Source organism: Carettochelys insculpta, chromosome 6, assembly GCF_033958435.1.
Source record: "Carettochelys insculpta isolate YL-2023 chromosome 6, ASM3395843v1, whole genome shotgun sequence".
Taxonomy (NCBI): Eukaryota; Metazoa; Chordata; order Testudines; family Carettochelyidae; genus Carettochelys; species Carettochelys insculpta.
Window position 1 is genome coordinate 105639290 of NC_134142.1, and position 13674 is coordinate 105652963.

At 39.6% G+C, this 13674-nt stretch overlaps 1 protein-coding gene across 2 annotated transcripts in view; it reads right to left on the minus strand.

The window, feature by feature from the left end:
- The window catches only part of PIK3C2A (phosphatidylinositol-4-phosphate 3-kinase catalytic subunit type 2 alpha), a 104450-nt gene that overhangs the window by 76846 nt on the left and 13930 nt on the right, over nucleotides 1-13674 (minus strand). For both annotated transcript variants that reach the window (XM_074997736.1, XM_074997737.1), the window contains exon 2: nucleotides 9385-10555. In XM_074997736.1, coding sequence (XP_074853837.1) covers nucleotides 9385-10494 — 1110 coding nt within the window. In that variant the 5' untranslated portion in view covers nucleotides 10495-10555. The remainder of the gene's footprint in view (nucleotides 1-9384; nucleotides 10556-13674) is intronic.

Sequence of the window (13674 nt, forward strand, 5' to 3'; positions counted from 1 at the left end):
GTTTGCTGGACAAGAGTTCCAGATTAGAGAGGTTCAATCTGTACATTAAATGTGAATGTACAGATATTAGCATGCACGTACTAAGTCATTTGGTTTTAAGTTTCAATTATCAGAATTGATTCTGCATCACCACCTAATTGGAAAGGGAACACTCACTGAAGCGTGAAATTTGTCTGAGATAGCTGCTTATATTCAAGATACATGACAGCTCTCTCATCAATATAGCACCAAGTTCTCAGGTAAACATAGCAGATATTAGATAATGTTTTCACCCTTAAGCCATAAGGCCTACACCCCCAATTGTCCATCTTGTACTTTCTAGCCAATATTACTGGGGGAAAAAAATGCCAAGACCAGACACTAGGTGTATTCTCTAACTTATGCTACTGTACATCTTTCACATGGCCAGTCAGAGAGTCAAAATGGATTTAACAAGAATTACACTTCTCAAAAATCAGTTACTTACAGCATTCCATACGAGCAATAATGCAACCCCTGAACCCACAGCAGTATTCTAGCTGTATAACACCTGAGACTCCAAACTTTGAAAGTGATAATATTTGGAAAATTCTGGATTTACATCCAACAATTTTTAAACTGAACTGTTTAAATCAACCCCATGACTAACAACAAAGGAGGACGAAAGCACCATTGCAGCCTAAATGCAAGCCAGAAACAGACTGAGCAACTGCCATCTCTTCCCAATTTAAGAATCTCACACTGAGCACATTACATTTTGGGGGGGGGGAAATAGCAGCAGCTGTTCTCACTGCTCCATTCCCTGCTCCCGTGATTCTGCCCCAGGAAGTGCAAGATAAAAACTTAAGTTATTATACCTGAGCCTGAAAATACCCTGAAGAAAAGGATGGCTTTCTTCCCACACAGAGGCTTAGGGGAAGGAATGAAAAAGAAAAACATACTGGAAAATAAAGAACCTTAGAATCCACCAGTTAAAGATTCCCGGCCTTCTGGTCTAGCAATTTGGGGGGATGGTATAAATTTGAACCAAATTGAAAACAGTCTCCTAAAAAGGATGTTCTATGGCTGTCCCCAGCTGAAGAATTATGCTCTAACTACTTCTCTCCCTTGCCTGAGATAGCCTTGATACAAAAAGTTATGTTGGCCCTACAGTCACTGGGACTTCCTGATGAGAATTTTTGGGCAACATACGTTTCCTTTGCACAGGTTAGGCAGCACTAATGGAACAGGAAAATAAAAAAAAAAAAATCTGCCCCCAAGGCACTAATTTAGGCCTCTGAACCTTCTTGAAACATGTTCAGTTCTCAGGCTAACAAGCATGGCACCGCCATTGCAGCTGTGGTGAGGTGAATGTCTAAGTTATTGACACCAGTTCTTGATCAATGATAGAAATGTTGAAAGATGTGCTGTAAAAACAAGTCACTGGGAATTTAAGTATTGTTCTAGTAAGACCCTCAAAAGTAAATAGGTAAAATACTATGTATGGGGATACAGAGGACTGTTTACCCTCATCATCTCCTTTCACAACACTTTCAGGCATCAGAATGGGAAGAAACTGTCTACAGTTAGTCTTGAAAGAGCTGAAACATTACTATTTAATTCACAGTGGGAATGTTCAATCATATCTAGTTCCAATTTTATGACTGCTACCTTAACTTGGTGCAATGTGAGCTACAAGTGTCTTCTTTGGTAGTTCATTCTGAAGAAAATATCAGTTTATTTCAGAAATGCCTATTTTGTATTCATGTAGTAACTAATAGCAGTTGTCAAAATATTTGTGCAACTTAACTGGATGTCCAAAAATTTCAAGTTTATTTCAGCAAGAGTGTACAATTGTTAAGCCAGATAACGCCATTTTAACACAAAACTATTTTATATATAAATATGGCTTGTTGACATCACCATTTTATTGTGATTACTTGAACTTTAGAGCCTTCTGCCACCATTAAAATTGGCTCAAAATTATAATCACTTTTGCTTCAAATTTAAAGCACAGTTTTGTCACATAGCCATGCCATAGCACAAGAATGTTCTACTCAGCAGAAAAAAAAAAACACACCACTATGAAGCAACACGCACAATTGGTATTTGCACTTCAACTGTGCATTTTAATTACTACTAATAAACAGGATAACCCTGTTTAACTGATGTATTGGGTTAGTGTTATCAGTGTATTTACAAACTTCCTGTAAGCATCTATGCTTCAGCAGATGCAATATGCTGGTTTACTTTACAAAGAATTTGTTCAACTCTACATGAAATATTTTTTATCATTTAGAATACTGAAGCGTACAACACATATGCAGACTAGAAACACGGTGATCCAAACTTGTCTGGTCCAGCCCAAAAAGTTTACAGTGCTCAAAACTGTACAAAGTGCTTGTTTACTTGTGGAAACAATGTACATTAGAATTGTATAATTTCTTAACATGTTATGCACTCTGACCTATCTGAAGTGGTGCTATGTTAATATGCCCTAGGAACTTTTAGTTCAGTGTCCACACACACACACACACACAAGTACACTCACACCTCTAAATCATGCTGTTGTGCCATGTAGGCAAGCCCATAGTTTGTTTTATGAACAGTTTATTTTGTAAACTGAATTTAGAAACATTACAATTTTGTTTGCCTTAAAAAGTGACACACATTTCTGCAGAAATTGTTTTAAGCAGATGTAGTTACTAGTGATAAAATTAATCTGTATCCTTTCAGCTAAACTAAATTCAACAAAAAAAAAAAACAAAAAAAAACCAGGCAATTTACTTTCCAGGGATTCCCAACCCATGGGTCAGGACCCAAACATGGGTCGCCATTAGATTTTCCAAGGGTCACCGGCTGGGCAGCTGCGAGCCGCACGTGGCTCTTTAAAGAGCCATTTGTAGCTCCCACCACTGACTCCTCCGGCTCCCAGCCCGTCCTGCCACAGCGAAATGGAACTCAATTCAATTGGTTTAACACCCAACAGGAGGACAAGCTGGTAAACCAATTAAACTGAGTCCCATTTCAGTGCCACAGGGCAGGGAACTGCCCACGCTGCAGATGGGGGAAAGGAGGAGGGCGGCTGGGGGAGCAGAGGGAGCTGCACAGAGACAGTGGCAGCTTGGTGAAGGAGAATCGGAGAGCAGCAGCAGCACCCATTTGAGGTGGGTAAAGGGAGCAAACAAGTTTTTCCACCAGGGCAGAGCATCCCCCAAACTCCCCCTCCCGCCCCCAGTTTTCAATTGGGTCACAAAGTCTTACTGAATTGTCAAAATGGGTCACCATCTTGAAAAGGCTGGGATCTTTAGACATTTAAGTGTATTATAATTAGGTTCACTGTTTGGGATTTTCCTAACCCTCTTGTGCAAAACTGAGGAAAATGGAATAAAAACTGTAAAACCATGAAAACTAATGTGGACGTGGGGGCAAGTACAGATTATAACACTTTCAACAAACTTAACATTTTTAAATGAACTAAACCACAACATGATACCTCTGAGTAACTCAAATTTATAATTTACTCAATAATCCAGTACAGTTTATTATGACAATACTGAACCACACACAATGGAACAGGAAGTTAGCATGCTAAGAGGAAGACCAACCCTTGATAAAAGTTCAATTCATACCATGTAAACTGCAAGTCAGGAAACAGTAAAAATCAAGTCAAGGCTATCACAAAATAGCTTTAGAAGTTAAGTGTTTCATCACACTTAATCCACCAAGAACAGCAGGAAACGTTCTATTAGAAACACTACCGCGTACATTTAACCAGAATCAAAGTTCTGAAAAAGAGTATTCTTATTTATACACCAGCTTTCAATTCAAAATTTGCAGAAGAGGGTTTTTACCAATAATGAAATACAGGTTAAATCTCTCAAATCTGGCACCCACAAGACATGGCTGGTGCTGAACAGAAGAATTTGCTGAATCAAGGGACATCAATACTGCGTACCACATTCCCAATACTACCACTGCTTACTGGACTCAGACATTTATGGGTAAATTAGAGCTTATACACAGAACACAGAGCTAGGACTGATGGTTGTAAAACTTTATGGAACCACAGAAAACTTGCCCACACCCATGGTAAGCAGACATCTGGCTCACTATGGATGTTGCCAGACAAGACTGTGACTGACTAGAGAGGTGTAACCTGTACAGGTACTCCTGTGATGCAACACGGCAGCTTCGGTAAAATATGGAGATATATCTCGGAACTGGAAGGGACCTTGAGAGGTCATTGAGTCCAGTCCCCTGAACTCACAGCAGAACTTATCACCATCCCTGACAGATTTCCCCACCCCGCCTCATTTGCCCCAGAAACTTAAATGGCCCCAACTGAACTCCTAACCCAAGGTTTAGCAGACCAATGCTCAAACCACTGAGGTATTCCCCACCCTACCCCACAAGTCTAATATGACCAGGACCTTTGAAAGGCCTCCTCAAAGTCACCCTACAGCCCAAAAAAAAATTGGGTAAGACAGAAAACAATAACTTAAACCAAAAGAACTTCAGAAGAATGTTTAAGGAGGCATACTGTAGTGAAAAGATGAACTTTGACTAGGGTTAACAGTCTGTTCTATGGAAAAATGCTCCATGGGATCACTGAACCAACATTCATTTTATGTATTATTCAAAACATGGTAGCTCCTCCTGAACAACATTGGTAACGCCCTGAGAGTGTACAGATTCAGTAATGGCTGAAGAAACGCCCCCCACAGAAAGGGAGTTAGACTTCCTTTAGTACCACAAGTTTTCTTCAGAGTATTTACTTTGAAATATTTATCCAATTTACAAGTTCAACTTATTTGTCACAAATCACAAAAGCATGGCTAAAAGCCATGAAACATCTGATGTTTCTGGGAGAAGACATCTGAAACGTCTGTCATTGTTAAAAGGTTGGCTACAGAAGTTAACACGTGCACATGCGCGCGCGCACACACACACACACACACACACACAATTTGCCACTCTGAACACAAACTACAGGGAGAATAACCTCAGATCTCATATCTTGGAATTACACACAAGACAAAGTTATACTCAGATTCTACTCCCCAGGCAGCTTTTCTAACCTCTAATCTCTTACAAAAATAGAGGGAACCATAGTCAGGGGAAAGACTTCCAAAACATGACAGCCAACCAGAACAGCAGGAAACATTCACTGACAGAAATTTTACCAAGAGAAAATTAAATTAATTTATGGATACTGCTTTATCAATATTTCTCTCTAGAATGGGATCTCATACTCCTGGCCTGTGGGCCCTCTACATCCTAAGCTTTTCCCTAACCTGGTCCACAAAATGTTTTGAAAAAGTTGTTCTATCAGGCCAGTGCAGCTGCTGTTTGAGGGGAGAGGTGGGCTCCATGTGGGAACTGCTGCACACATGGCTCCCAGCAGTACCAAGGCCCCCAGTGCCCACATAATCCCAGCTGCAGTGGGTGCTACTCAGTCTTGCCAAGTAGTGCTGGCTGCCTTTGATGCAAAGTGAATTGTGCTGGCTCGGGACTGGTCTGAGCTGACACGTTTCCGCAGCACGCAGGGCAGGGCTTGTGGGTTTCACTTTTGGTTACGGGGTGCGGGGGGGGGGGGAATCCAGAACAAGGATGTGGGTGTTAGTGGGGGGGAGGTGTGTCCCAGTGGTGAGAGGGTGTAGGTGTTACCAGGGGGTGGGGGGTGGTCCACCCCAGTGCAAGGACATGGTGGTGTCAGGGTGAAAAAATCAGTTTTCATGTCTCTTGTACGTTCCTGATCCCTGTCTGTGCAATATGATGGTGTCTCCCTGTGTGTTCAAGAGCTCATTCTGTATTGCCAACCCTAGGAGTACAAAATATGAATCAGAACCTCCCACCCCCAAAAAAAGAAAGGCTTCTTGAAATCGCAGTGTGGCAAACTCTAAAAACTCCCTGGGAAGTGAGGTATTGTACAAAATGGTATGCTTTTTTTTTCGCCTTTTTTTCCCCTAAAAATATGAAAAAAAACCACACCACACACCATCTTCAGTGACATTGGACAGCTAGGAGGATTTGAGGATGGCTCTGACCCCAAGGCAAATTGAATTTGAGACCCATGCTCTAGAAAGAGCATAGTTAGAAGAAAGTCTTGGAAAAGATTTTATGGAGCAAATTTAGAAATGCATTTACTTTATAACAAGTATTTTGTAGTTGCAAAAGACTATCCACACCTTTGTCCTGTATGGGTGTTGTGTGGATAGTGTGCATTGTTCAAGTAACTGCAATACCAAAGCGCAATTCTCAAAGCAGTCAAATCCTCTAAAATTCCATTTCTGTGGTCATAATTTTCACAAACACGACTTTGCAGATGGAATTATGGCAGAGAATTTTCCTGCAAAAGTCTTTAGAAATTTTAATGCCTATTTTGACAAGCATAATGAATTCTATGGTGAAAGGCTATTCACCAGTATAGTAATTCAGGAAAGCAAATCTGGCAACATTAAAAGGTATAACTGCCAAACAAAATTAGCCTTTTGTTCCATCCAATCCTGTACCTTGTTTGACAGTGGCCACCACTTACTGTTTCACACACAAGACTCCCAACACTGAGCAGATGGGAGATAACCTGCCTACAAGAAAGGTCTCATCACAATTCCTAATAAATTAGTTTTAAGGCTTGAAGAATGAGATTCTCTATCATTTCCATATTTTTGTTTCAAGATTAACAACTTCAGTCATTCTTGTCCCTATAAACATTTGATTCCTTCTAAATTTTGGGAAGATCTTGGTCTCAGCATCCTCTGGTCAGGTCCCACTGTCTAGTATACAATGTCAGAAAAAACACAGTTTTGAATTTGCCACCTTTGGTTTATATTTGTGACAAAGCAAGGACAACAAAAGCACCATTTTGTATATCTGCACCACGTCCCTTCTACAAGTAAACAACCTCACCTTTCTCAATTTCTTGGTCTCAAAGTCATGTGTCTTCCTAATCATTCTAACTGTTCTCTAATCCCTTTTCTAATTCTGTATTGTCCTCAGATGGAAACACCACCGATTTTCATAATGCCTTTACATGATCTTTTTTGATTGCGTACTTTCACAGAGACACTTCAAAGTTCAAATCAAGCTAATTTGTTTCTTCTAGAGCTAAACTAAGTTAAGCATGTACACCTGACAAACGTGCTGCCAATTGCTGGAAGAACCAGATCTGCATGAATCAAAGTATAAATTACCTCACTTCAGCATTCATAACACATTGTGCCACGTCACTGATTAAAGTGCTAGCAGCAACACTGGAAAATAGTAAATGGCTTGTGAACAGATTTTTTTTTCTCCACATTAATTTTAATTCCCACAGAAGATTTAGAATGTTACACATGGATACATATTCCTATTCAGTTACAACAAAACCTGTATACCTTTAAGATGCTTGCAATTCTATAGTTTACATTACCCAAGGAATGTAATTTCAAAGGTAACATTTCTGTGGCAACTGATTTAAGGTATCCAACAAATCTTCCAATCAGAAAGCAGAGGGGTTGCTGGCGGGACCTAGGAAACTGACCAGTTGGGGGGGCCCCCAAGCAGCAAAGAGATGGGAACCAAGCTGCCCCCTGGCTCTCAGCTCCCTGCCACTCTGGAAGCCCAGAAACTGACCAGCTTTCCAGCTCCTGAAAGCAGAACAACTTCACCCCAATTACTTGCGTGAAACTTGGAGATACATGGTGGTTGCAGGAATGCAACCCCCACATAACTCAAGGGTCTACTGCATCAAACAAGTTTCCCTGGGGAAAAATTTTTTTGCTACTTTAAACATCAAACACACAATGTTTCCTCTCGGCAAGTATATCCACTTGAATATTCCTCAATATTATTTGTCTGTAATCATTTGTTTCCATTGTGCAATATCAACTGGCGTGCTGATTTTGGATGTATGGAAAGCACAATTTCACTAACATAACTGCCAGAGTAGACAGCCTATTTGCCTTTTTATGATATTGTCAGAAGTTTTGACCACCTGTAGCTCTAATTTCAAAAGGAATTTGTCAATGCTCAGTAATTCTGAAAGTCATGTCAGTGGCAAATATTAGCAGCTAAGTTGCTCTGGATCACTTAAACCTTCAACATGTTTGAGAGAAAAACCCTAGTAAGAAGGTTTTATACAAAGGATGGAATCCCTACTCTTTCACTCTAATCCTGGTAGGATAGAACAGCAGCCTTGCTGTTATTATGACCCCAAGAACTGAAGTGACATTGCTTATGGGTTCATTCTTCACACAGATTTAAGGAAAGGTTCAATGTATTTATAGGGCCACATGCCACAACCAACCTCTCATAGGGTGCAGCCCAATTCCTGAGTGTCTCCTCAGACCAGCATCTGATGAAGTGAGTCTGTGCTCACGAAAGCTCATGCTCAAAACTTTTCTGTTAGTCTATAAGGTGCCACAGGACCCTTCGTTGTTGTTACAGATCCAGACTAACACGGCTACCCCTCTGATACTCCTCAGACCACTACTCCCTGGCATGAAAGAGATCTATTTATACAACAGAACTACAGCAATCCCATGCAAATGGCCACGTGGAGGTGCAAGGTTTGGTCTACAATAATCATATGTTCCAATTCAGCTGTTTGAGGACAAGTTTAAATAACTGCTTAAGCTGATGCAACTTATATCAGAGACATGACCACAGACCATCTTCACTAGACGTACTACAGCAGCGCAGCTACATTGATATAGCCCCTTTAGGGTAAGCCTGTCCTCTGTAGTGATTTAGAAGAGACTGGAATCCATTGGTAAAAGTTCAGTATTGCAAAAACTTGTCAACTGAAGTTTAACAAAACTGGAGCCACTCATTAGAGCTATCAAATATTTTCACATTCTGAATGTGAAGGACATGATATGCCTATCTGCATATAGTTTTCAGCGAGGTGCTTGAGCTCCAGGAGCACAGGCATCAGTTTGGGTATGTATATTGTTGAATCATGGAGTTAGTAAAGGTTAGTATTTATGTACTAGATGACCCTCATGTTAATTTAATCTTCATGTGTGAAATATTAAAAATCCAAGTACTATAGCAGAAGTTGCCATACAGACAAACTTTCTTTTAAACATCCAAAAAAAAAAAAAAAAAAAATCACTCTTCCTCTCATTGAAGGGGGTCACAGAACAGCAAATGCATTCTACAACTTCAGTGAAATAGAAAGATGTCTTGAAACACAGCTACTTAAAGACTGAGTTCAGATTGCACTAAAAAAGCAACACTGACTATTCCAAAATTCAGCAAAATTACTCAACAGTCCAGTGACCACTGGCTTACTTGATTTATTCCTACCAGTAGTTTTGATTTATGGTATATACTAAGGACAACAAAGGTGCAAATTCACATTTACGTATCTTGAAAGATATAGCCCATATTAGAAAGTTTAACCAAGCAATTTAAAACGCTGCTAATGAATTATACCTGTGGTGTTTGGCCCTGTAACTTTGCAAGCTGAGTTGTTCGAATGTTTAAAGACTGGCTTCTTGTAACTGTTGCCCCAGAAGTGGCTTTTCCATTCACATTTCTTTCACAATGACATGTTACTAGCAATTTTTCTTCTAGTAGCACAGCTTCCCATGGATCTTCTGCAACTGTACTCAAGGTCACCTTTGCATCATCCTCTGTATTATACAAAATCTCCACATTATCCACTTTTGGTTTACTTAGGGGATCCAAGTCCAGCCAATCAAATTTACTAATATCACTGGAGTTTTCTGAGGTTGATAGGTTAGGTACTATGGACTTAAAACCAGACATCTCCAAGTCAGTGCTAGATTTCCCATTTTTCAAGAATTCTGAGGTGCTGGCTATTTTGTCAAATACTTTTGCCATTTCTGGGGTGAGTGTTGGAGGATACATAGGCAGGCTTCCTCGTGGACTGAAGTGTGTAGGAGTTGCCAATGGGTATGAAATGTATTGGGACTGCCCAGGAAGACTTAGATAAACAGGTTCTGTAGATTGATAGGTGGTCATACATAGGTGGAAGCCATTCTGAAATACACCAGCTTCTTTATTATAAGAAGCTGATGCATAAAGAGGTGAAGTGCAAGTAATAGGCCCAGGTAGCCCAGGTGTCCACAGTCCTCTTTGACCAGTGGGTCTAATATAAAATGGTGAAGAAAATGATGGGCTCAGAACAGGAGTTGCTGGTAATGCAGGTACTTCACTGGATTCAAAATTTTCATCTAGCAGCAGTTTCTCTAATTCAGCATGGGTCATTTTATCTATATCAATGGTGCTTAGTTTATCTTCCACTCTTTTTTTGACAACAGACTCTGGAAACACCATGAGATCATGGTCCTGTTTATGAGTTTGTGCTTTTTGTCTGGTGCTGCTTAAAGACTCAGAAGTTTGCCTATTACCAATTGACGCTCTTTCCTTTTGCATTTTAGCTAATGCCTCAGCTTCCATCTGCAATGCCTCTTCTTTGTCCACATCTCTTGACCTTGCAGGTCCCAATGAAGGAGATAAACGCTGTTTAAGTCCATTACTACCGGATATCTGAGCCATAACGTGAAAGCACATGTACATTTAAAGATCCCTTCTTCTTAACAATCTTTGGCCCTTGACTTGGAAAACAGATTCAGTAGACCTGAAAAGAAAAAAAAAAAAAGATGCAACATTAGCAAGACGCACTAAGGCATACCTTGTATACTAAGTACATAAAGAGCAGTTTGCATTACAAAACAAAGGAAAAGCTTTACATTTGAACCCATCTCAAAATATCATTTTTTTCTAGATGTCTAACCAGTTACTAATCTTTCCTATGCAGTTTGGAGTTATTTGTACCTAATTTAACTGTATGTTATAAAACCATACACACAGTTCAGAGCTTAATTTCATTGGACTCTCTGCAATTATTATTACATTATCAGCAATGTGCTACAAAGAAGAGCTATGTTTTGACTGGAAGTGAAGGTCATAGTTCAGTAGCTGGGGCTGTGACCAAAGAGTTAAGAGAACTGGTTTCAAATTGGGAAATCTGAGAGACTTTTGGACAAGTCATATAGCCTCTTTGTGCGTCAGTTTACCATCTGTAAGATGGGAAAGTTCTCTGCCTTACAAGTGTACTGAAGGACTGAGTACCAAAAATAGAATGCAATCCTGATGCATGCCCCAAAAGAACCTCCTCCAGTTCACCACCAGTTAAGTTTAACAAGACAAAAAGGACACATCAGACTGATGACCAGTGTCCCATACTTAAGATGCATCATTATTGGCAATGTTAAACTCGCAGTGAAGGATTTCATATCCCTTGGAGGAGTTTCATCATACTTTATCATAATTAAATTATGCATTTAGAAAATGCTCTGCCACATACGAGCAACATATCTATTTAATTCCTATCAAAGCAATATAAGCAGGTATGTCTCATTACATAAATGAAGGCAGAGAGCCCAAGACCGATGAGCAAATCAATAGCACGGCTGCTTGATTCACAATCCCACAAACTAAACTATTAGGCAGTGTTTACCAACACTAAATTATAAATTAGAACACATTTTAAAAAGCATCACTATTCCACAGCAAATTGCCACAAGGACTCTAGACTTGTGTCTGAATTTTCCATGTTCCCCATACTATACTTATTTCCACTTTCCTATATGGGTGCTAAACATGGACAACTTGTTGTCTGTAAAGGCTAGAAAACTTTTACCAACAGCTGCTGATGTATACCTGTTAAATTGCAAGAGAAAAATCATAGATGAGTTTCTGGGGAAAAAAAAAAAAAAAAGGAGGGGTTACATAAACCAGAATGACATGGTGCTTATTTAAACAGTGTTAATGGGTTAGGAACACCCTCCACTTAGAAAGCATTAGGCACCTTAATCAACTGTATAACAATCTGCAAAGCAAAACAAAAATTGAATTGCCTGCATTTTTGGTTATTTATCATGTCTACAGTTTACAAAATGTTCTTTTTAAAAAACAGATTTTCAAAAAAAAAAAAAAAAAAAAAAAAAAAAAAAATCACAAATCAATCTTCCAAACAAGAAGAGCCCAGAAGGCAACTAGTGACATAAAACAAGCCATGAGAGTGTGAAAACTAAGCCTTCTTGAGGCAATTGAGGAAATGATGTTTAATGCAGCTGTTTACAACTCTGCTATCAACTTTTATTACATCTGGGTCTTCTCAAAAGGTAACATTTTGGAGAAAGGAACTCTACATCCTCATTCGTCAGTTAATGGTGGAGAATATGCATATCTGTGGCTCCCAAGTCCAGGAAGACCAGAACTGATATTTCTTACACTAAGGTAAAATAAGGCTTCTTGTTGAACATTTCAGGCACTCTTTATTCATTGTAAAGCAGCAAAAAGACCAACATTTACAAGTCCCCTCAAAAAGCACATTGACAGAAACTAACATGTCCTAAAAGAACACCTGTTGTGATAGAAGTTGTCATGTGGAACCCTACAACAGCAAAATAATTAAGTTTGGCGAGGAACATATTTTAGAATTGCTGGAGAGCCTGCAACATACATGGCATCATACATACAGGGCTCTCTCTCCGCCCAAGAATTCACAGAGGACTCAGTTTTGAGTTGAGATTATCATAGAACCAAACTACTAGAGCTGCAAGGAACCTCAAGACATCCAGTCCACTGCATCAATGACAGGACCAATCATCTAACCTGCTCTTTAAAATCACCAGTGATGGAAATTCCACAACCTCCCTAGGCAACTTATCCTAGTGCTTAACAACACTAACATGAAGTTTTTCCTTCATATTGAACCTAAAACCCCCCTTGCTGCAAATTTAAACCCATTGCTTCTTGTCCTATCCTCAGATGTTTACTTTCAGGAACCTAAAAGGTTGTAACAATGAGGAGGGAGAAAAATTATTCTAGTTATGTTCCCTCTCAGTCTTCTCATTTCCAAACTTAACTAACCTCAGTCTTTCAATCATCCCTCACAAGTCACGTTTGTGAAACGTTTTATTATTTTTGTTGCTCTGCTCTAGACTTCCATCAATTTCTCCATATCTTTCCTGAAATACAGGGCACAGAACCGTACACACTACTCCAGTTATCGTCAAATCAGTGCAGAGTAGAGAAGAATTACTTCCCATGTCTTGCTTACAATATGCCTGTTAAGACATCCCAGAATCATATTTCCTTTTTAGCAAGAGTCATACTGCTGACTCATTTGTCTTGTGGTCCACTACGACCCCTACATCTCTTTCTGCAGTACTCCTTACTAGACAGTCATTTCCTATTTTGTGTGCATGCGCGAAACTGATTGTTCTTTCTTAAGTGGAGTACTTTGCATTTGTCCTTGTTAAAGTCTATCCTATGTGTCTCAGATTATTTCTTTAGTTTCGCCAGGTCATGTTGAATTTTACTACTATCCTCCAAAGCATTTACAACCCCTCACTATTTGGTATCATCCACAAAACTTTATAAGTGTACTTTCCATGGCACTATCTAAATCACCGAAGATAGTGAACAAAACAAGTTCCAAAACTGATCCATGCAGAAACCCACGTTATGCCGCTCCAGTATGACTCTGAACTATATATAACTATTCTGAGAATGGTTGTCCAACCAGTTGTGCACCTACCTTATAGTAGCCTCCCTATCTTATCTAAGAGAACACGAGACTGGATCAAATGCTTTACTAAAGTCTAGGTATACCACATCTATCGCTTCCACCTTATCCACAAGACTCATTATTGTACCAAAGCAAGCTATCAGACTGGTTTAACAGGA